Source organism: Amblyraja radiata, chromosome 18 (genome assembly GCF_010909765.2).
Source record: "Amblyraja radiata isolate CabotCenter1 chromosome 18, sAmbRad1.1.pri, whole genome shotgun sequence".
Classification (NCBI taxonomy): Eukaryota; Metazoa; Chordata; class Chondrichthyes; order Rajiformes; family Rajidae; genus Amblyraja; species Amblyraja radiata.
Window position 1 is genome coordinate 40,177,329 of NC_045973.1, and position 24,478 is coordinate 40,201,806.

Genomic DNA, 24,478 nt, shown 5'->3' on the forward strand with positions numbered 1-24,478 from the left:
CGGAGAAGAAGAGCTCCGACCCGCCGGCCCACGGCCTTCAACATCTTGAAGCCGAGGTCTGTGGAGCTTCTAGCCGCGGGCGCGGCGGGGACTTACCAGCCGGAGCGGGATCCCTCACCGGGAATCCCTGGAGAAGAGCTCCGTCCGCCAGCCTGCGACCTACGTCATCCTGAAGCCGTGGTCTCCGGAAGGGAAGCACCGATTCAGGACTTACCTTCCAGACGAGAGGGCCTGTCATCTGGCCGCCTGCAGAGGCGACTGCGGAGGTTATGGCCCCGACCACGGGGGAAAATGGAGGAGGACTGACTACTTTGTGCCTTCCACCACAGTGAAGAATGCTGTGGTGGATGTTTGTGTTACATTTTTATTGTGTATTGTGTGTTCTTCTTTATTGTACCACTGCTGGCAAATTCATTTCACTGCACTTTATTGTGTATGTGATGCATAAATCTGATTGATTGCTTTAAGTACTTTAATTGCCTGTAATTTTGCATGTTACCAGAATGTTAAATTGTTTCTTTCTTTAGGTGTTTGAGAAGCTGCGGTTGCTCAACCCTAAAGTTGAACCACAGCAGATATTAATGTCGCCAAACTCTTATTTGAAACTTCGAACAAATCGGTAAGTTTTAAAATCTAACAAAGAATTAGAATTTGGACCTTGCAAGATTTAAATAATATCGTTAAACTAAAATTAGAGCACCAACCAATTTTCTCTTTTTTGTTCAAAAACATTGAATTTGGGTGCTCTGCTGCTTTTTGTGACTGTAAGCAAACTGATTTTTTGTTATGCTGTAGTTAATGTAAACTACCTTTTTATCTACTTGTGTTAATGTCGGATCCAGATGTGGTTTGCATATTTTTATTTAACCTCCTGAAGACGGAGCTAAATGGCAGAAAATATCGTGAAACATGATTCAAATTTTGGGGCTGTTTCTTTTTTCTTAAAAAGGTAAAAATATAGATGACTGGATAAGATCCAGTATAATTTACTTAAATTGATGCAGTTGCACTTCAATAGTCAAGAGTGTTTTATTGTGATATGTCTCAGATAGAACAATGAAATTCCTACTTGCTGCAGCACAACAGAATATGGAAACATAGTACACTGTAAACAATATAATAAACGAGGGGGAAAAAAATATATAGATATAGATATTGATATAGATATATACACACACACATGCACATGTATATACACACACATACAGTGCCCTCCATAATGTTTGGGACAAAGACCCACCAAAGACAAAGCAATAAATCCCCAAAAGATGGACCGATTGACCCCAACAGCAATCAACTCTTCACTAATGTACCAAAACCTCAGCAATTATCTGTCAGAGGTTGCCACAAAATCACAGAATAAGTCAATTTATCAAGGACATCATTATCTTTAGATGCAGCAACATTCACAGACATATATTTGGTTCAGTTCCAATGCAGCCTTAAGACTCAGTACAGAGATGTGTTTCTCTATGCAGCAAGAAAAAACTACCTGAGCATTTCCAGCTGTTTAAATAGATACAGAGCCCTCCATAATGTTTGGGACAAAGACCCAACATTTATTTATTTGCCTCTGTATTCCACAATTTGAGATTTGTAGTAGAAAAAATCACATGTGGTTAAAGTGCACATTGTCTGATTTTCTTAAAGGGATTTTTTATACACTTTGGTTTCACCATGTAGAAATTACAGCTGTGTTTATACATAGTCCTCCATTTCAGGGCACCATAATATTTGGGACACATGGCTTCACAGGTGTTTGTAATTGCTCAGGTGTGTTTAATTGCTTCCTTAATTCAAGGCAAGGCAAGGCAACTTTATTTATATAGCACATTTCATACACGAGGCAGACTCAAAGTGCTTCATATAAAGATATGTCATACAATAAATGAAATAATAAAATGAAATAAAATAGGAGAACTAAAAGAAAAGAAAAGCAAAATTAAAAACGCATTATAAAAAGTGCAAAAGTTAAAAGTGCAATGTAGTTAAGGTATTCAGGTATAAGAGACCTCTCAGCATCCAGTCTTTCCATCACCTTTGGAAACTTTTATTGCTGTTTAACAACATGAGGACCAACGTTGTGCCAATGAAAGTCAAAGAAGCCATTATGAGAATGAGAAACAAGAATAAAACTGTTAGAGGCATCAGCCAAACCTTAGGCTTACCAAAATCAACTGTTTTGAACATCATTAAGAAGAAAGAGAGCACTGGTGAGCTTACTAATCGCAAAGGGACTGACAGGCCTAGGAGGACCACCACAGCTGATAACAGAAGAATTCTCTCTATAATAAAGAAAAATCCACAAACACCTGTCCGGCAGATCAGAAACATTCTTCAGGAGTCAGGTGTGGATTTGTCCATGCCCACTGTCCGCAGAAGACTTCATGAACAGAAATACAGAGGCTACACTGCAAGATGCAAACCACTGGTTAGCTGCAAAAATAGGATGGCCAGGTTACAGTTTGCCTAGAAGTACTTAAAACAGCAACCACAGTTCTGGACAGATGAGATGAAGATTACCAAAGTGATGGCAAGAACAAAGTATGGAGGGGAGAAGGAACTGCCCAAGATCCAAAGCATACCACCTCATCTGTGAAGCACGGTGGTGGGGGTATTATGGCCTGGGCATGTATGGCTGCTGAAGGTACTGGCTCACTTATCTTCATTGATGACACAACTGCTGATGGTAGTAGCATAATGAATTCTGAAGGGTATAGACACATCCTATCTGCTCAAGTTCAAACAAGTGCCTCAAAACTCATTGGCCAGCGGTTCATTCAACAGCAAGACAATGAATCCAAACATACTGCTAAAGCAACAAAGGAGATTTTTAAAGCAAAAAATGGTCAATTCTTGTGTGGCCATGTCAATCACCCGATCTGAACCCAATTGAGCATGTCTTATATGCGGAAGAGAAAACTGAAGGGGACTAGGCCCCAAAACAAGCATAAGCTAAAGATGGCAGCAATACAGGCCTGGCAGAGCATCACCAGAGAAGACACTCAGCAACTGGTGATGTCCATGAATCGCAGACTTCAGATTCAGATTCAGATTCAACTTTGTCATTGTCAGTGTACAGTACAGAGACAACGAAATGCAGTTAGCATCTCCCTGGAAGAGCGACATAGAATATGATTTCAATAAATAAATCTATTTACATGTATACAGACATAGTGTTTTTCCTGTGGGAGGAGTGTCCGGGGGGGGGGGGTGATTGGCAGTCACCGAGGTACATTGTTGAGTAGTGTGACAGCCGCAGGGAAGAAGCTGTTCCTGGACCTGCTGGTCCGGCAACGGAGAGACCTGTAGCGCCTCCCGGATGGTAGGAGGGTAAACAGTCCATGGTTGGGGTGAGAGCAGTCCTTGGCAATGCTGAGCGCCCTCCGCAGACAACGCTTGCTTTGGACAGACTCAATGGAGGGGAGCGAGGAACCGGTGATGCGTTGGGCAATTTTCACCACCCTCTGCAATGCCTTCCGGTCGGAGACAGAGCAGTTGCCATACCATACTGTGATGCAGTTGGTAAGGATGCTCTCGATGGTGCAGCGGTAGAAGTTCACCAGGATCTGAGGAGACAGATGGACCTTCTTCAGTCTCCTCAGGAAGGAGAGACGCTGGTGAGCCTTCTTGATCAGAGTTGAGGTATTGTGGGTCCAAGAGAGGTCATCGGAGATGTTGACTCCCAGGAACCTGAAGCTAGAAACACGTTCCACCTCCGTCCCGTTAATGTGGATGGGGGTGTGCGTGCCGCATTGTAGACTTCCTGAAGTCTACAATGAGCTCCTTGGTCTTCTTGGAGTTAAGGGCCAGGTTGTTGTCAACGCACCATGCTGCTAGGAGCTGGACCTCCTCCCTATAGGCCGACTCATCGTTGTTGCTGATGAGGCCAATCACCATTGTATCATCTGCATACTTGATGGTGTTAGTACCATGTACAGGTGTGCAGTCGTAGGTGACGAGGGAGTAGAGGAGGGGGCTCAGCACACAGCCCTGTGGAACGCCGGTGTTCAGGGTGAGGGTTGAAGAGGTGTGCTTGTCTAACCTAACAGACTGGGGTCTGTTGGTTAGAAAGTCCAGTATCCAGTTGCAGAGGGAGGGGTCGATGCCCAGGTTACCGAGTTTGGTGATCAGTTTAGAGGGTATAATGGTGTTGAATGCTGAGCTGTAATCGATGAACAGCATTCTTACGTAAGTGTCTCTGTTGTCGAGGTGGGAGAGGGCGGAGTGAAGTGCCGTTGAGATGGCATCCTCCGTACTCCTATTCTTGCGGTAGGCAAACTGATAGGGATCCAATGTGGGGGGTAGGCAGCCTTTGAGGTGTGCCAGGACCAGCCTCTCGAAGCACTTGGTGATGATGGGAGTAAGTGCAACTGGGCGGAAGTCGTTGAGGCTTGCCGCAGTGGAGTGTTTTGGCACCGGCACGATGGAGGTGGTTTTAAGGCACGTGGGGACAACTGCTTGGGCAAGTGACAGGTTGAAGATGTCAGTCCAGACGTCTGTCAGCTGCGCAGCACAGGCCCTGAGGACGCGCCCGGGGATGCCGTCAGGGCCAGCAGCCTTACGTGCATTAGTCCTACTCAGTGCCACGTACACGTCGTAGGGGGTGAGTGTGAGGGGTTGGTGATCAGCAGGGAGCACACCCTTGATGGCTGTCTCTAGATTGTCCCTGTCGAAGCGGCCATAGAAGTGGTTAAGCTCCTCAAGGAAGGAGGCGTCGCTGGATGTGGGGGTGGTGTTGGTGGGTCTATAGTCCGTGATGGCCTGGATGCCTTGCCACATGCGTCGGGGGTCGGAGTTGTTGTTGAAGTGCTCCTCAATCCTGAGCTTATGGCAGTGCTTGACCTTCTTGATGCCCCTCTTCAGGTTAGCCCTGGATGAACTGTAGGCTCGAGCATCGCCTGACCTGAAAGCGGTGTCCCGTGCTTTCAGCAGTAGCCTGACCTCGCTGTTCATCCATGGCTTCTGATTCGGGAATATGGTGACCCGTTTGAGGGAGGTGACACTATTGATGGTGGAGTTTATAAAGTCCATAATAGAGGATGTGTAGGAATCAATGTCCGTGTGGGAGTCAAGGGTGGCCTGGGCTGCAAACGCCTTCCAGTCAGTGTTTCCAAAACACTGCTGAAGTGTGGAGTCCGCTTCCTCTGACCAGACTTTAACTGTCCTCACAGTGGGTTTAACCCGTCTGATGAGTGGGGAGTACTTAGGGAGCAGGAACAATGAGAGGTGATCAGACTGACCAAGGTGGGGGAGGGGGACGACTTTGTAAGCTTCAGCCATGTTAGTGTAGACTTTGTGTTCAAGAAGGAACTGCAGATGCTGGAAAATCAAAGGTACACAAAAATGCTGGAGAAACTCAGCGGGTGCAGCAGCATCTATGGAGCTGCTGCACCCGCTGAGTTTCTCCAGCATTTTTGTGTACCTTAGTGTAGACTTTGTCCAGTGTCTTGTCTACTCTAGTGGGGAAGGATACATGTTGGTGGAATTTGGGGAGTACAGTCTTCAGGTTGGAGTGATTGAAGTCACCCGCAACAATGAAGGCTGCCTTGGGGTTGTGCGTCTGTTGTTTGCTAATGGCAATATGCAGCTCTTTCATTGCAAGCTTGGCATTAGCATCAGGAGGGATATAGGCTGCAGTCACAACAGTGGAGGTGAACTCTCTGGGTAGATAGAACGGTCTGCATCTAACCAAGAGGAACTCTAGGTTAGCTGAGCAGTGACTCTCGATGATGGTGGAGTCCGTGCACCATGCTTTATTTACATAAATGCACAGACCCCCCCTCTGGTCTTACCGGAGTCTGTTGTCCTGTCCGCTCGGAGTAAATGACGCCCCGTTAGCTGGATGGCGCTATCAGGAACGTTGATGTTGAGCCAAGTTTCCGTGAAGATCAGGATGTTGCCGTCTTTGATCCAGTTGTGGGAGGTGATCCTTAGCCGGAGTTCGTCCATTTTGTTTGCCAGTGAGCGCACGTTGGCGAGGAAAAGGCTAGGAATCGCTAGCCTGTGTGGGGCTAGCTCTAACCTGGCCTTTAACCCACCTCAGCGTCCCCGGCGGTGCTTTCGTACGCGTCGCTGTCTGTTGGTGCTTCCGGTCGGCCGTGCTGGCTGTTCTGCCGCTCCGCGCCTCCGCGGCTCCGCTGGCGGTCTCCAGCCCTGCGGCTCCGCTGGCGTTTTCCAGCCCCGCTGCTCCGCTGGTGTTCTCCAGCCCCGCGGCTCCGCTGGTGATCTCCAGCCCCGCGGCTCTGGTGCTCCGTTGCTCTGACGAGCTCAGGAGCAAGACGGAGATCGCCCAGAAAGTTGTTGCAGCCGCAGGGACCGAAGTCCAGAAGTTCCTATCGGCTGTACGAAATGGATACAAGACTGCTCCGTGTGAGCAGCCTTGAAACAGGTAGGGGAATTGTCGCAATTTTTCCCATTCTCGGGAGACACGGGGCGTCGCGATGTGCCTGCGCCGCCGCCATTTTAAGCAGTAATTGCATGCAAAGGATATGCAACAAAATACTAAACATGACTACTTTCATTAAATTACATTGCCGTGTCTCAAACACTCTGGTGCCCTGAAATGGGGGGGACTATGTATAAACACTGCTGTAATTTCTACATGGTGAAACCAAAATGTATAAAGATGGCCTTTATTAAAATCGGACAATGTGCACTTTAACGACATGTGATCTTTTTTTCTCAAATTGTGGAGTACAGAGGCAAATAAATAAATGATGTCTCTTTTTCCCCAAACATTATGGAGGGTGCTGTGTGTGTGTGTGTGGTGTGATATATATATATATATATATATATATATATATATATATATATAAATATATATATATATATATATATATATATATAGATATATATATATATACACACACACACACACACACACACACACACACACACACACACACACACACACACACACACACACACACACACACACACACACACACACACACACAACCCACCCCCCCCCACACACACCACACACACACACACACACACACACACACACACACACAACACACACACACACACACCCCCCCCCCCCCCCCCCCCCGTGTTAATCCGGCGACCGATCAACCAGTTAAATTTGCTGCCAGTTGCCGAGTTCTGGAACCAAGGGTCAAATTGTTGGTAGACCTGTAATTTTTCATTGCGAGATTGAATTATACGAGTGGAGTTGCGATGATCCTGATGTAACATTTGAACAGGGAGCGGATATTAATTATAGATAACAATAATTAATGGTGATTGATCTTCCAGCAAAACAGCAGAGACTTCTTATCACATAGATAAAGATATGATTTAGGAGCTGGAATTGGCCTTTTGCAAGTTCCACTATTTAATAATAATTTTGTGGCTGAACTCTACATTCCTGCCAACCCATGGTAACTATTTACACTTTGCGTATCAAATATCTATCTACTTTAAAAATATTCAAAGACACTGTTTTTACCTTTTGAGGAGGATAGTTTCAAAGACTTGAAAGAGGTCTTAAATAGTTGACCTTTTAAACAATGATCTCTAGTTTTAATTCCCTCACATGAAGAAATGTCTTCCCCACATCCTTGGCAAAACTCTTTAGCATTTTGTTTTAATCAAGTCCTGTCTGACGCTTCTAAACTCCAACAGATACATACTAGTTTGTGCAACTGTTCCTCAGAAGGCAAAACCCTGTGTGGATCTTGATGTAGCTTTTTACTGCTTCCAACATATTAACATTCTTCCTTAAATAAGGAGGCCAATACAGTTTGCAGTCCTTTAAATGTGTTACAACCAATGCTGCTTATAGTTGAAACTTTTCACATTCAGTTCCCCGAGCACTAAATTGTAACATTCTGTTGACTTTCCTCATTTACCTAATGTGCATAACAGCATTTCACTAATAAAGCATGAGGACACTATGCTCTCAGGGCTCTGTAATGTCCCAGCGTTTAAATAATATATTTATCTTTTTTTTCCACCCGCATTCTCCTTGCTTTGCCACATCTGTACCCATTCACTAAACCATTGTAGCTTTCTTATATCCACTTCAAAACCTGCACCGTCTATTTTTATTATCAGTACACAGCATATGGGGAAAAAATGGATTATCACTAATGGAATTCGTAAGAACCTTAAATAAAATGACTAGCCTGCTCTGCCATTCAAATTCACATCTGATTTTCTACTTCAGCACTGTTTTCCTGTAGTATCCCCATATCCCTTGATTCTCTTTATAATCGGAAATCAATGTTTGCCTTAAATGTACTTGGCAACATATCTATGCTTCTCCTCTGGGATGTGGGAAATCGACTTCCAATGTCCCAGAGGACCACACTTGTAGGAGATGCTGCAGCTCCTTAAAAACCGTGTCAGGGAACTGGGAGCATCTTCTTGGAGACTGAAGAGAGGGTTGTCATAGTAGAGGATCTTAACTTTCCCAATGTAGACTAGAACTGCCATAGTTTCAAAGGCTTAGATGGGTGAAATTTGTTAAATGTGTTCAGAAAAGCTTCCTTAACCAATATGTAGAGGGCCCTACAAGAGAGGGGGCAAAGCTTGACCACCTCTTTGGAATTTGGGAAGGGCAAGTAACTGGAGGTGTCGGTGGTTGAGCATTTTGGGACCGCAGTTATATTAGCTTTAAAATTGTTATGGATAAGAACAGAGCTGGTCCACAAATAAAAGTTACGAGTAGGAAAGAACTGCAAATGCTGGTTTAAATCGAAGATAGATACAAAATGCTGTAGTAACTCAGCGGGACAGGCAGCATCTCTGGAGAGAAGGAATGGGTGACATTTTGGGTCTAGACTCTTCTTCACTGATTAAAGTTATGAATTGGGGTGAGACCAACTTTGGTATTAGATTGGAACTTGCTAAATGTGATTTGAGTAGGTTGTTTGCCGTCGAAGGGATGTCAGAAAGTGGGATGCTTTTAAAAGAGTGGTGAGAGTTCAGAGCACGCATGTTCCTGTTAAAGTGAAGGGCAATGCAGGATGATGAGAGAAATTGAGGCCCTGGTCAGGAAAAAGGAGGCATGGGCCGAGTATAGGCAGCTGGGATCAAGTGTATCCCTGGAGGCGTTCAGTGACTAAGGAGCATACTTAAGGAAATCAGGAGGGGCAACAAAAAAAAGGGCGAGATAGCTCTGGTGGTTGAAATTAAGGCGAATCCAAGGGTATTTTATGTACATTAAGGGAAGAGGCTAACTAGAGAGCAAATAGGACCCCTCAGAAACCAAACTGGTCATCTATGTGAGGAGCTGCAGGAGATGAGCAAGGTCGTGATTGAGTATTTCTCTTCTGTTTTTACTGTGGAGAAAGACCGGAAGACAGTGGATCTTGGGATAGTTAATGGAGATTTCTTGAGGCCACTGTATTTCGGTAAGGAGGTAATGGATGTCCTAAGGCATATGAAAGGAGGTAAATGACCTGGTCCTGGAACCCACTACCAGAGGTGGTGAGATACACGATAGTGGTGTTTAATATGCTTTTAGATAGGCACATGGAAATGCAGGGAATAGACTATAGAGGGATATGGATTACTATACAGGCAGATGAGATCAGTTTAACTTGGCATTGTGTCTGCACAAAGCTTGTGGGCCAAATAACCCATTCCTGTGCTGTACATAGAAACATAGAAAATAGGTGCAGGAGTAGGCCATTTGGCCCTTCGAGCCTGCACCGCCATTCAATATGATCATGGCTGATCATCCAACTCAGTATCATGTACCTGCCTTCTCTCCATACCCCCTGATCCCTTTAGCCACAAGGGCCACATCTAACTCCCTCTTAAATAGAGCCAATGAACTGGCCTCAACTACTTTCTGTGGCAGAGAATTCCACAGATTCACCACTCTCTGTGTGAAAAATGTTTTTCTCATCTCGGTCCTAAAAGACTTTCCCCTTTATCCTTAAACTGTGACCCCTTGTTCTGGACTTCTCCAACACCGGGAACAATCTTCTGTACACACTGTACTCTTCTATGTTCTATGAAAGTAGATATATCTTCTGGGGCTGATCAAATATATCTGTGTGAAGATATAGAAGAAATTGCAGGGGCCCTGATGGGGATATATGAATCATTGTTAGATATGGGTGAGGCGCTGGATGACTGGAGTTTGGCTAATTTTGTGCCTTTATTTACTTTATCTATAAGGCAGGGGGTGCTGGTGGAAGTTTGTTTTTTGGACGAGAGGCCTGTGACTAATGGTGTGCCTCATGGATCGGTGCTGGGCCCATTGTTGTTTGTGGTTTATATTAGTGATTTGGATGAGAATGTTCATAGCATGATTAATAGGTTCGCAGATAGAACTAAAGTAGGTGGTATAGATAGTGCAGAGGGTTATCCAAACTTATAGCAAGATCTCAATCAACTGGGCAAGTGGACTGAAGAATGGCTAATGGAGTTCAATGCAGATAAGTGTGGAGTCAGAGTCACACAGCATGGAAATAGGCCCATAGGCCCAACTTACCAACCAGGATACTTAGTTTAGTGATACAGTGTGGAATAGTCCACTGAGTCCCTGCCAACCAATGATCATCTGTACACTCATTTTGTGTTGTCCCAGTTTTGCATCCTACACACTAGGGGCAATTAACATTATAATAATAATAACTTTATTTATAAAGCACTTTAAACAACTGCAGTTGCCACATTGGTCAATTAACCTACAAACCTACATGTCTTTGGAATGTGGGAGGAAACCGTAACACCCGGTGAAAATCCACGCGGTCACAGCAAGAAAGTCCAAACTATGTACAAACAGTACCCATAGTCAGGATCAATCCTGGTTCTCTGGCACCTATAAGGTAGCCCCTCTACCACTGGGCCACTGTACACTGTAGGCAATCTACACTTGTCTCTTCTGCCGTGTGTGTGTGTGTGTGTGCGTATCTGACCCCCCCCCCCCCCCCCCCCCCCCACTCTGCCTCTCTGCCCCCTTTCCTCTCTATCCCCCTCCCTCTAAGGATTGAAAATGAGGGAGTGCTGGGGGGTGAGGAGAAATGAGCCAATCTATGGTGGGATTTGTGCTAACGTTAACCAACTTTGTAGCAGGGACCTTATTGAAAGCCAAGCAGAAATCTAAATATATCACATCCACTGGTTTTCCCTTTAAATATTAGTTAGTCATAAAATCATACAGCATGGGAATGGGCTGTTTGGCCCAACGCATCCTTGCTGTACACTCGACTCCGTTCTGTATTAATCCCATCTCCCAGCAATTTGTCTATAACTTTCTATGTCTCTGTGATTCAAGTGCTCATCTTTACTTCTTACATGCTATTTGCAACCAAGCTTTAGCGACTCTTTTATAATCCTCAAACAACTCCAGTGGGTTATTCAACATAAATCCCATGCTGATGTATTCAGTTACTCAATCCTTCATTTTAGAATTCAGCATTTTCACTATGACCACCCAAGTATTCGAGCTTTGGACTGCTAATCTGATTTGTAAAGTATTCAAGAATCTGCATGGTATGATGAGTGACAATTAAATTCAGTCTAAAGAAGGGTCTCGACCAGAAAAGTCACCCATTCCTTCTCTCCAGAGATGCTGCCTGTCCCGCTGTGTTACTCCAGTTTTTTGTGTCTGTCTTCAGTTTAAACCAGCATCTGCAGTTCCTTCCTACACATAACCATTTTACAGTTTACTCTAGTTTGGCTGATTTATTTTAAACCTGTTAGGATGTTTTCAAGGAATTGACAAATATATGTAATGGCGTGTTAGCCACAAAGCTTTGAATGTGCACACTTGGTTTCCCTTAGAAGTGTTACTGTTTTTGGTAATGGCCTTCAGCAGCTATTTTTGGATTTAATTTCACTTTGTTTTAAGTGGGTTTTTGAAGGTCACCATTTGAATCTGCTTTATTTGATTAGGTGTTTGTAGTGAATTCATTGTCTAGCTTTTAAGTGACTTTACCAACAGATTTACAGTAAGTAAATCTGTAAATTACTTCTTTGAAGCAGGCAACCCAGTGGTGGGAAAACTCATTTCCAAAGAGCACAAAATTACTTGGTTCTCGCTGTTTTGATCTGTGTTACCAATCATTTTATTTATTTTTTCCCCTTAAATAGCCTAGCCTGCAGTGCCATCAGAGTTTTTAAAAAATTGTAATTTATATAGTATGCAAACTAGAAATTGTGGATAGATACAAAATGCTGGAGTAACTCTGCGGGTCAGACAGCATCTCTAGAGAAAAGGAATAGGTGACGTTTCGGGTTGAGACCCTTCTTCACTCGGGTCTCACTTGAAGATCATTGGAACATTCATTTCTGTTATAACCACCCTAACCATCCCAAATGGGTCTGCAGGAATTCATAGCAATATAAAAACATGTGATGCAAAAATCTTTGGAAGTATTTCTACTCAAATGAAATTAATTCAGTTAACACACATAATTTGTTTTAATTTTTCCAAGGGGAATTGTAACGAACACCAAGTAATGGCAAAGCACAATATAAGTTGGCACTTAAACTTTCTCAGGAGAATATAGTAGAAAGTTAGTTGGCTATAAATTTCTGTTGGTTCAAATAGCATGAAGGTAATGAATAGATATTTCCTCTTGTTAATCCATTCTCAGTTAACATTTTTATTTCTTTGCATTCATTTGTGATTGGGGAAAATTAACCATTTCATAACCAATATGAATACTATGAATATGATAAATAGTGGATAAAAAACATATTATTTTCTGTTTTCAGAGAATTGATTTGTAGAGATGGAAACATTTACTGTATTTCTAGAAGAACAAGGAGAGAAGTTAGGGCCTGTCCCACTTGGGCGTCATTTGCGTGTCATTTACGCGTCACGATGCGTGCGTCGTGATGCGCGCATGGTGCTTGGTCACGCAGGCAGTGATGCGCAGTCGCGCGCAGCGCCCCAGGATTTTGTGATGTACAAAATCTTTGCGCGCCATCTGTGTGATGCGCAAATAACACCCTAGTGGGACAGGCCCTTTAGCACCTTCTAGCCATTACATAATTTAGCAATTTATACTCTGATGGTTGGCCATAATCGGATATAACGTTTAAAAAGAACGCAAAATGTTTTGAAAAAGACAAACATTAGCAAGGTATGCGTAAATGATAGAAGAATAGAACTGTGGGGTATTCCTGCAAATAACTGACACTGAGGCAAAGTGTAAGCCTGAGCTGCAAAATGAGCTTCTAAACAGCAATAATGAAGGAAATTAATTTGCCAACAAAATTGTTGAATATGCTACGACAGTTATATAATATTAAAATTAAGAATCAAAACTTCAGCTCCATTGAGACTCAAATACTGTGCATCTTCAAAACGCTCCATTCCTTGCACATCCACGTGCCCATCTAAACCCCCCTCAAACGCCGCTACGGTAACTATATCCCCCAGCACCCATGGCAGTGCATTGCGCGCACCCACCACCTCTTTTTTTTAAATACTGCCCCACACGTCTCCTTTAAACTTCCCCCTTTCATCTTAAAGATATGCCCTTTAGTCTTTGACATTTCAGCTCCAGGAAAAAGATTCTGACTGTCTACCCTATCTATGCCTCTCATAACTTTATATACATCTATCAGTTCCTCCTCCGACGCTCCAGGGAAAGCAATACAAATTTGGCCAAACTCTCCTTGTAGCTAATAACCTCTAATCTAGGCAGCATTCTGGTAAATCTCTCCTCACCAACTCCAAGCCTCTACATCCTTCCTGTAATGGGATGACCAGACTTTAGGAAATATTCCAAATGTGGCCTTCTGATGTGGACGACTGGAATTAGTTATTTATGGGGTTCGCTGCATGATTTAATCATCCAATAATTATGTGCCGTTCAGATTTCGCTCCTCTTTGATAACATTACATTTCCTGCCTATTATTTCCATGGGTGCACTTTGCTTATGGATGAATCTTCTTCACAGAACAGATTCAGGCACCTATCTGAATATGTACTAATCAAGAAGGGTTTTGAAGAGGCAAATGGGAAGGTATGGCTGGCTAAAGACTGAAAAAGTGAATCACCTTTAATAGTATGAAGTTGTTGATTGATTTCATCATACGTCAAGCCCTGTATTATTGTACTATATGAGAGACCCCTTTGCTGTGAGGAGACAGAGTTGTGGTGAAGTTTCCTTGGAACCACAGACCTGCTGCTTGCCTGCAACTTGACGATATTTTAACAAGCATTTGAATTCCGTAGTCTGCTTAAAATCAATGTACATGTAGCACACCCTGCTGCCTTTTTTTATTACTTTTGATCGTTCCATCACTTTGAACTGTGTTCTAGTTAAATGCCACCATTGGGTAACAGGCTGAAAACTTATTTGAAATTATTTATATTTGCTGAACTAAGGTATTTTTAATTGATAACATTTCATGCTTGCTTGATTGGCAGAGATGGAGCGGCCTCTCTTAGTTACCAAGTACAAGACTATTCTGATAAATTTCCTGTGGTACAAGTTAATGAAAATGGACTTCTGACTTCTGGTTCCATAACTGGATCTTCTACAATTGAAGTGAACTCTGAAGAACAGTTTGGCATCAATCAAACTGTCACTGTTGCTGTTAAGGTCAGAATGAATCATACTTTTTTGTACTCTTTTGATATTTTTATTACAGTTTTAAATTCCTTGCATTTACCATAAGGCTGCTGTTTGATTTGATGTATTTTGGTAGGGAGGAACACTAAATCTTGCTGTCCCTGTACTCCATGACTGTTTCCTGCAAATCCAATCTTATGCACCAGCGTTTCACAGCTGTGTGTACAATGGTGCGGAGAGAGCTGCTGTTGCCCTGAAGCATCCTGCACACCAATAGCATGGGCCGAATAGTCACAGGGCCTCCACTTCAAAATGTTTCCAATTGTTTGAGTAATGCTATGGGGGAGATACTATCAACAAATTTAAAAATACAATTTGCTAGATTATTCTATTGTCAACTTCTGATGCAAGTTTCTCTTTCATATTTGAATTGAGATTCAAATATCTGACACTTAACCCATGGAGTCAAATGAATATTTCCGTAATTACACGGTGCTGTGATGTTTTATGTTAAACCCGGTTCATTCTTCTTCCTCATTTTTTACATCATTCTTTCAAATGTTTAGGTTGCACCTGTCTCGTACTTGAGGATCAGCACAAGTCCCGTAATACACACAATCAACAAGGAATCTGCACTGGTCATTCCAGTGGGAATAACTTTAACATTAACTGTCCATTTCCACGACAGCTCTGGAGATCTCTTTGACGCACAAAATACCATGATAAATTTTGCTATGAACAGGTAAAGCAGCTCAGTCAGTATTTTTCATTATTTGCAATGGATATTCAAGTTCTCTTCCTCCTGTGGCTTAATTGTAATATATTGCCACATGACAAGTTGCTGCTAACCACTTTATTGGATTTGCAATGAATGACAGCATTGGAGATCAAGTGATGTATGATGCACTTGGTAAAACAACAAATCACAGCTATTGCAAGATATTGTGGTGCACAAATGAGCAAAGGTGCAGGCTGCTAATAATGAATCGGCTGTCAACAAATAGTTTGCAAAAAGTCTAATAGGTAAGTGTAAGATGCACAAATGCTCAAAAATATTTTTTACGTTTCTGTCGTCTAACAGCATGAAGTGGTGAAGAAAGGTCTCCAATGTAAGTAGATAATACGTTTGGGAAGGAGGAGACTAGAATTCCTTAAACTTTGAACTGTTGATGAAGGTTTTGGTTTAATAGTTTAGAGATACAGCATGGAAACAGGCCCTTCGGCCCACTGGGTTTGCGCCGACCAGTGATCCCTGCACATTAACACTCACTCAGGACAATTTTTACATTTACCAAGCCAATTTGGAATGTGGGAGGAAACCGAAGATCTCAGAGAAAACCCACGCAGGTCACGGGGAGAATGTACAAACTTTGTACAGACAGCACCCGTCATCGGGATCGAACCCGGGTCTCCAGCGCTGCATTTTCTGTAAGGCAGCAACTCTACCGCTGCCTCAACCGTGACTGCCATTAATGGTGCAACAACAACTCCTTGTTCAATTGTACACTCGTTCTAACACAGCTAACACTGATATTTCAGTATCTTATTTGGTTGCCTGTCATTAGACATACAAAGAGAAAAGGCATGTAGGTAAGGATTTGAATGCAAGGATGAACAGGGCCCATTTTAGTTTTACAAGCATAGTTGACAGATGAATGGGCTGTTGGACATTATTGAAAACATTTGGTTTGACCTCAAGTTTAGAGTGAACTAAGCTGAAGTAAGCTAACCATGAGTATTTTAAAATAGGTGAGTCCCAAAGTAAATGAAACTTTTAGCAACTGAGTTGGATTGTGGTACTGAAGGTGGAAAGCAGCAATCTTATAAATGGCATGGATGTGGGATCTGAAGCTTGACTTGGAGTTACACAGCACCACAGTGGCCTGATTAAATTACAATGCCCAGAGAGGGAGATTGGGACTGGGTATGAAGCCCTTGACCTTCCCAATATTAAGTTGGGGACATTTTCTGCTCATTCAGTGCATAAAGATTCTAATTTGGAGGCAGAGTAGTAGTTGAGAGAGAGAAAGATGGTTGAATCTCATGTGACAATTGATGTTCTACTTCTGGACACTGTTGTGCAGCTACAGATGAGAAACAGAAAGGGCCATGGATAGATATTTTAACTAAATCTAGCAATGGAGATCCCTGGATTTTAATATGACCTGAAAATAAATTGCAGCTCTGTTTATTTTTGAAAGGTAGAATTTTCAATTATTTTGATCTCTAAGCTTGTTAGCCTTTTCACAAACAACCTCAATTCAAGTAGTTGCCTATTGTTAACTTTGAAAACAATGAAACTTGGTGAGGGATGATACGAGGGAATATCTCTGGTTCCATGAGACCTGGCATAAGACAAAGCAGTAAATTGGAGAGAAAAATAGTTCAATTGCCAGCTTGCACATGTAATTCTTTTTGAGTAGATAATTACATAAAGTAGACTTCACTAATAATTAAAAAAGAATTGAATTGAATTTATTTGTCATTCAGAAAATTTGAATGAACTGTCGTTACCATACAGTCATAACAATAAAAAGCAAACAAAACAGACAATGATATAAATTTAACATAAACATCCATCACAGTGACTCTCCCCCAGGCACCTCCTCACTGTGATGGAAGGTAAAAGAAGTCTGATCTCTTCCTTGCTTCTGTTCCTAATGTAGGGAGGCTCAAATACTTTCTGTAGAGCAACAATGATGGTGCAAGCAATTAATTCTTAAGTCTTCTCTGCTGATAATGTTTTAAAATGAATAAAACATGACTAAATTGCTTTTGGTGTAGTTCAGAGATGCCCCTCAACCTCCATGTCTGCGCTGACCAGCGAACACCTGTACACTAGTTGAATGTTATCAACCATGCACATTTTACTAATGGAGTTTCTCCGGCATTTTTGTCTACCTTTGATTTTTCAGCATCTGCAGTTCCTTCTTAAACATTTTACTAGATCTTTGTTATTTGTTTGGAATGTCTGCAATGAGAGATAAAATAAATAATTGGACAATATATTCAAAAAAATAGATGAGTATTCAATAAATTTCACATTCTGGTGGTTTAAAAAATATATATTTCACAAATATGAACATGAAAGTGATGTATTCATTTTTCCACAGAGGTTCAAACTTTTTGTACTAAAGCAAGCAGGCATGGTATGAAAATCAGAATGCTAATATTGCAGTTCATTATTTCTTTAATGGTGTCATTATTAATTAGATAATGTTCATTTGATTTCTGCAGGGATGATCTGCTGCAAATTGGCAAAGGAACAACAAATAATACCTTTATAATAAGGACTGTAAATGTTGGACTGACTTTGCTGAGTGTGTGGGATGCAGAACACATTGGCATTGCTGATTATGTTCCCTTGCCTGTTGAACACTTCATCCATCCGGAATTGCAGGGAGAACTAGTGGTTGGTGATGTTATATGTTTCAGCAGTAATCTCGTTAATGGAGAAGGTAAATATCTAATATATTATTGGATATTCAAGTTGTCATACAATTTACAAGTGTATGATGCAATCTGGCATTTAATCTGTGTTCTTGCAGGGCAACTTGGAGTTTGGAGTTCATCTTCCAGTAACATTCTTCAGATTAGCCCTAAAACTGGCACAGCAGTTGCAAGAGATTCGGGGCTTGTCACGGTATATTATGATATACCAGGACATATCAAAACTTACAGAGAGGTAAGCTTTGCTAATAACAAGGGGCACCTGTTGAGCCTGCATAGTTTTTATGCCTGGATTTTGTCAAATATTTTTGGTGGAATAATAGCATTACTTAAAGCAATTAACTGTTTCCTGTAAAATAACTGGGATTATATTTTAATATTTCACTAAATTAATAATAATAATAATAATAATACATTTTATTTATGGGCGCCTTTCAAGAGTCTCAAGGACACCTTACAAAAATTGAGCATGTATAGGAAAAACATGTAAGGGGAATAAAATAAATAGTAGAGACATGACTAGTACACAAAGTAAAGACAGAATTCAATACAAAACACAGCATGAGGCAATTAATGCACAGATGAAAAGGGACGGGGACGTGGGGCTAAGGATAGGCAGAGGTGAAGAGATGGGTCTTGAGGCGGGACTGGAAGATGGGGAGGGACACGGAATTGCGGATCAGTTGGGGGAGGGAGTTCCAGAGCCTGGGAGCTGCCCTGGAGAAGGCTCTGTCCCCAAAACTGCGGAGGTTGGACTTGTGGATGGAGAGGAGACCGGCTGATGTGGATCTGAGGGACCGTGAGGGTTGGTAGGGGGAGAGGAGGTCAATGAGATATGTGGGGGCCAGATGGTGGAGGGCTTTGTAGGTGAGGACCAGGATTTTGTAGGTGATCCGGTGGGAGACGGGAAGCCAGTGAAGTTTTTTGAGGACTGGAGTGATGTGATGCCAGGATTTGGTGTGGGTGATGAGTCGGGCGGCTGCGTTCTGGACCAGTTGGAGTCGGTTGATGTAGGTGGAGCTGATGCCAAGGAGAAGTGAGTTGCAATAGTCCAGTCGGGAGGAGATGAAGGCATGGATGAGTCTTTCAGCAGCAGGCGGTGTGAGAGAGGGTCTGAGTTTGGCGATGTTGCGGAGATGAAAGAAGGAGGTTTTAATGACATGGCGGATGTGAGGCTCAAGGGAGAGGGTGGAATCAAAGATCACGCCAAGGTTGCGGGCCTGGGGAGATGGGGAGACAGTGGTGCCGTCGATGGTGAGAGTGGGGTTATTGATTTTGCTAAGTGTGGCTTTGGAGCCTATGAGGAGAAATTCTGTCTTATCGCTGTTGAGTTTGAGGAAATTATGTTGCATCCAGGTTTTTATTGCTGACAAACAGGAGTTGATATGGGAGAGGGGGGGGTTGTGGGGGGATTTGGTGCCAAGGTAAATCTGGGTGTCATCAGCGTAACAGTGGAAGTCCAGATTGAAGTGGCGGAGTATCTGACCAAGGGGGAGGATGTAGATGATGAAGAGGAGGGGGCCGAGTACGGAGCCTTGGGGAACGCCTTGAGTGACTGCGGCTGTAGCAGAGGTGTGGTTGTGGAGAGAGATGAAGTGGGATCTGTTGGAAAGGTAGGAACGGAGCCAGCTGAGTGCAGAGCCTTCAATGCCGAGGTCCTTGAGTCTGGTGAGCAGGATGTTATGGTTCACTGTATCGAAGGCTGCGCTCAGGTCGAGGAGGATGAGGATGTTGAGGGAACCAGTGTCAGCAGAGGTGAGGAGGTCGTTGAGGACTTTGAGGAGAGCAGTTTCTGTGCTATGGAGGGGGCGAAAGCCAGATTGGAGGGGTTCAAGTAGGTTATACGCAAGGAGGTGGGAATGAAGTTGTGACGCAACGATACGCTCCAGGGTTTTTGAAAGGAAGGGGAGGTTTGAGATTGGGCGGTAGTTAATGAGAGAGGAGGGATCAAGACCAGGTTTCTTTAAGATTGGTGTAACGGCAGCAGTTTTGAAAGCGGAGGGGACAATTCCTTGGGACAATGAGGAGTTGAAGAGATTAGTGAGGTAGGGGCAGAGTACGGGGAGGCAGGACTTCAACAGGGGAGTGGGGAGAGGGTCGAGGGAGCAGGTGGTGGGTTTGGAAGAGCTGATGAGTTTGGAGATTTCAATAGGGGTGACCAGGTCAAACTGGGAGAGGAAGCAGTGTGGAGGAGGGGTAAGGAGGTCAGTGGAGATGTTGAAAGGAGGGGCCGAGGTAGGTGGTGGAGTAGATGCTGAGGAGTCGGGTACAGGGGATAAAGATTGATAGATGGTGCTGATTTTATCAGCGAAAAAGTGGAGGAATGAGTTGCAGAGATCCGGAGTAGAGGTAGGGAGAGTGTTGGCTCGAGGCTTGAGGAGGTTGCCCACTGTGGAGAAGAGGGTTCTGTGGTTTAGGCAGGGATCGGTGAATATGGAGGAGAGGTAGGCAGATTTTGCAGCAATGAGGGCATCTTTGTAGTCAGTGAGGTGGAGTTTGTAAGCTTCAAGGTGGACTGTGAGAGATGATTTTTTTATTAGTCGTTCGAGTTGGCGACCAGTCTGTTTCAGTTTACGAAGTGCAGGTGTGTACCAGGGTGAGGATGTGTTGAAAGTTACTAATTACTAATTACTAATTAGTAATGTCTATACCAAGAGAAAATTACCCATCTGAAGAAGGTGGGAATCTTTACATAGTCTTGGAGGGTAGAAGAATGCATGCATTTTTGAGATTGTGATACAGATTCCAAAGTCTTGGATGGTATAGCTAGATACAGTCAAAGCAACTGTAATGAGGTTAACTATTTATACCAACTATGAATAATATAAAATCAAAAGTGATAAGCTATTTAAGCGTTGATGTCTATTTCATTCAGAGTCCATGAAGAATTATTCCATTGTATGTTTTCCTTCTCTTCACTGCACCATGTTCACTAACCCTGCCCCCCCCCCCCCCCATATTTAGGATTTATTATGATTAACCTTGTGCCAGGTGAATGCTGCAGGGGGTTTAAATTCATAGTATATAACATGGAAACGGATCCATCAGCCAAACTGACAAACCTGTCCATTTTGACCAAAATGCCTATGTACACTAATCCCATCGACTGTGTTTGGCCCACGTCCCTCCAAACCTTTCCTATCAATTTGGATAGATTGTTGGCAGTTTACAAGTTATATTGGTAATCCCTCAGTGCACATTTGGTACTACAGTATAAGTAAGTTCATTTGAGTCTGGATTTTTCCTACTAACAAAGTCAATATAGGAGCTTTAAATCTATTTGAACTGGATTGTTTCATCAAATGTGTTTTAATTTGCATTGAATAGTTCCTGATACTTTTTTTTTTAACTGAACTGACATTAAGTAATCTATTTCTCCACTGTATAGTTCTATTTCATTTCCTCTATCAGAAGTGCAGTCGCTCTAATACAAAACAATATTTACAATTTGTTGGGATTTTACATCCTTCATTTATGTAAATAATTGCTTTGTGAACAATGCACCTGCCAACTGTTTGCCTTGCATAAATGTAAATGTATTTAAATTTCATACAAAGCAATTAAGCTATTAGCAGATTATTTTTTAACTGGTCCTTTCACTATGTAGAGCATAACTTTTTTCATCTCCATCCCAAAGTCATTACTTAATTCATTAAAAAGTAAACTACAAACAATTAATAAAGTTGAATTTCTCCACTCTGGTGTTTCACCAAATCGATGCATTGCTTTGTTTCTCTGACTTACTCCCACAGCTAAATCAAGCCATTAAAAACAGCCATTTGGTCACAAATTGGCAACTCAACATGAGATGTTTATTTATAGTTAACATACAGCAAGCTTTCACCGCCATCCAATTAGACTTCCAATCTAGTAAGAAGTAGGCTCCGAAGTATATGGGGAGACTGAGGTATTCAAGTCCTCCAATCTTCATACCCAATTCCTTCAACTTACACAACCAATTACATTCCTAGTTAGTTTGATTGTGTGTTTTAAGTTTTTGTCGAAAATAACTTTTGGGAGTGGGGAAAAAAAGACCTTTTCACTTCAATAATAAAATGTGCTTAAGACACTCAGCAGGTCAGAGTGGACCTGGACTACACTTCTTCCCACCCTGTTTCATGTAATGGACTCCATCCCCTACTCCCAATTCCTCCGTCTACGCCCCATCTGCACCCAGGATGAGGTGTTCCACACCAGGGCGTCGGAGATGTCCTCATTCTTCAGGGAACGGGGGTTCCCCTCTTCTACCATAGATGAGGCTCTCATCAGGGTCTCTTCTATACCCCGTGACTCTACTCTCACTCCCCATCCCCCCCACCCGAACCACTCTCTCTCCGGGTACTTTCCCTTGCAACCGCAGAAAATGCTACGCTTGTTGCTTTACCTCCCCCCTTGACTCCATTCAAGGACCCAAGCAATCTTTCCAGGTGCGGCAGAGGTTCACCTGCACCTCCTCCAACCTCATCTATTTCATCCACCGCTCTAGATGTAGTTGCTCTACATCGGTGAGACCAAGCATAGGCTTGGCGATCGCTTCGCCAAACACCTCCGCTCGGTTCGCAATAACCAACCTGATCTCCTGGTGGCTCAGCACTTTAACTCCTCCTCCCATTCCGAATCCAACCTTTCTGTCCTCGGCCTCCTCCATGGCCAGAGTGAGAACCACCGTAAATTGAAGGAGCAGAACCTCATATTTCGCTTGGGCAGTCTGCACCCTAGCGGTATGAACATTGACTTCTCTAATTTCAGGTAGTCCTTACTTTCTCCTCCCCTTCTCATCTCTCCCTCAGCCCACTGGCTCCACCTTTTCCTTTCTTCTTCCCGCCCGACCCCCCACACTCAGATCAGTCCGAAGAAGGGTTTCGACCCGAAACGTTGCCTATTTCCTTCGCTCCATAGATGCTGCCTCACCCGCTGAGTTTCTCCAGCACTTTTGTCTACCTAGGTCAGACCAGTTTAAAGATACAACATGGTAATGCATCCTTCAGCCCACTGAATCCACGCTGACCAACAATCACCCGCAGACTAGTTCTATCCAACACATTAGGGACAATTTACAGAGGCCAATTAACCTACAAACCTGCACGTCTTTGGAGAAAGGGAGGAAACCGCACACCTGGAGTAAACCCACATGGTCACAGGGAGAACATACAAACTCTGTACAGACAGCACCCATAGTCAGGATCGAACTCAGGGAGGGGGTGCGGGAGATGTTTCTGTGGCCTGATCTACTGAACATTTCTAGCATTTTTTATTTTAGATTTCCAGCATCTGCAGGTTTTATTGATTTTTGCATCCTTTTTGCTCCAACCCTTTGAATCTCATTACTGGAGGCACTGCCAACACATTTTAGTTATTTTATCATTGCAGATGAATGTAACTATCCACAAATCTGTTGCGCTGACATTATTTGTGATTTCTAATGGATTAAGTATGTTAATTTAGCAAACACTATTGTTTTGCAGCTGGTGATTAGGAATGCAGGCAAGACTCTTGTTCAACTGCAGAGTGGTGTGCGTCTGACGACCCAGGCTGAGTCTGTGCCATTCAAGTTTCCCATTATCGTAGGAGAGAACAGTAGCAACATGAAAGGTATTTTTCTTGGGGAGACTTGAATTTTGGGAGGTGGGTAGAAGGAATGGAGTGGGTTTGCACAGTAGTTGAGATTGTAACCCAATCTGCTTTGTGCAGTTTGCAGTAATCTTAATATTGAACAGAATCTCCATTATATCGACAAAACAAGACTGACCAAAAATATTGATGTTCCTATTTAATGCCTTTGGAGATGACCGTGGTGATCCATATTGTCATCTGACATCATTTACAAATGTCAGCATGGTCGACTTTAAATTAGTCACTGAGAACTGATCATTTCTGAGCAATCATCTCCAAGGAGTTCTACTGCATGAAACATGTCAAAGTTGAAATTGTTGATTTTTCTTGCAATTAGACCTCATCTTCCAATATACTGGGACGAAGGCAACAGCATCTTTGGCTAAAATATGGCAAAAATCAATTAATATTTTTCTGATGGTGAGATGCTGGTCTTGATGCTATAAGTAAGCAAAATTAATGTTATGTAGACAAGAATTAGTAGAATATTGGGAAGGAAAGTAACAGGCAATAATTCAGAAGCGACATTCCTGTTTTAGGGATAGTCGACATGATTTTGTGCAAGGGAAATCTAATTGAATCTTTTGAAGAACTGACAAAGAGGATTGAAAAGTGTTGGACTATAGATGTTGTCCATTTGGACTTTAACAAGAGTTTCAACAAGGTCCTGCTTTGAAGGCTCGACTGGAAGTTTGGATCACATGGGATCCAGCATGAGCTTGCCAATTAGATATGAAATTGGATTAGTGAAAGGAATCGGAGGGTTTCAGCAGTCTGAAGAAGACCTCTGATCTGAAACATCTTTTTTCTCCAGAGATGCTGCTTGACCCACTGAATTACTCCAGCACTTGGTCTCTGCAGGGGGTGATAGTGGAGTGTTGTTATTCAGATTGGAGACCTGCAATCGGGGATTAGT

At 42.9% G+C, this 24,478-nt stretch overlaps 1 protein-coding gene across 1 annotated transcript in view; it reads left to right on the forward strand.

The window, feature by feature from the left end:
* The window catches only part of nup210 (nucleoporin 210), a 160,037-nt gene that overhangs the window by 109,535 nt on the left and 26,024 nt on the right, over positions 1-24,478 (forward strand). Inside the window, exons 29-34 of the mRNA XM_033037203.1 lie at positions 528-619; positions 14,355-14,529; positions 15,066-15,241; positions 17,737-17,957; positions 18,048-18,184; positions 23,415-23,541. Of these exons, the coding sequence (XP_032893094.1) occupies positions 528-619; positions 14,355-14,529; positions 15,066-15,241; positions 17,737-17,957; positions 18,048-18,184; positions 23,415-23,541 (928 nt within the window). The remainder of the gene's footprint in view (positions 1-527; positions 620-14,354; positions 14,530-15,065; positions 15,242-17,736; positions 17,958-18,047; positions 18,185-23,414; positions 23,542-24,478) is intronic.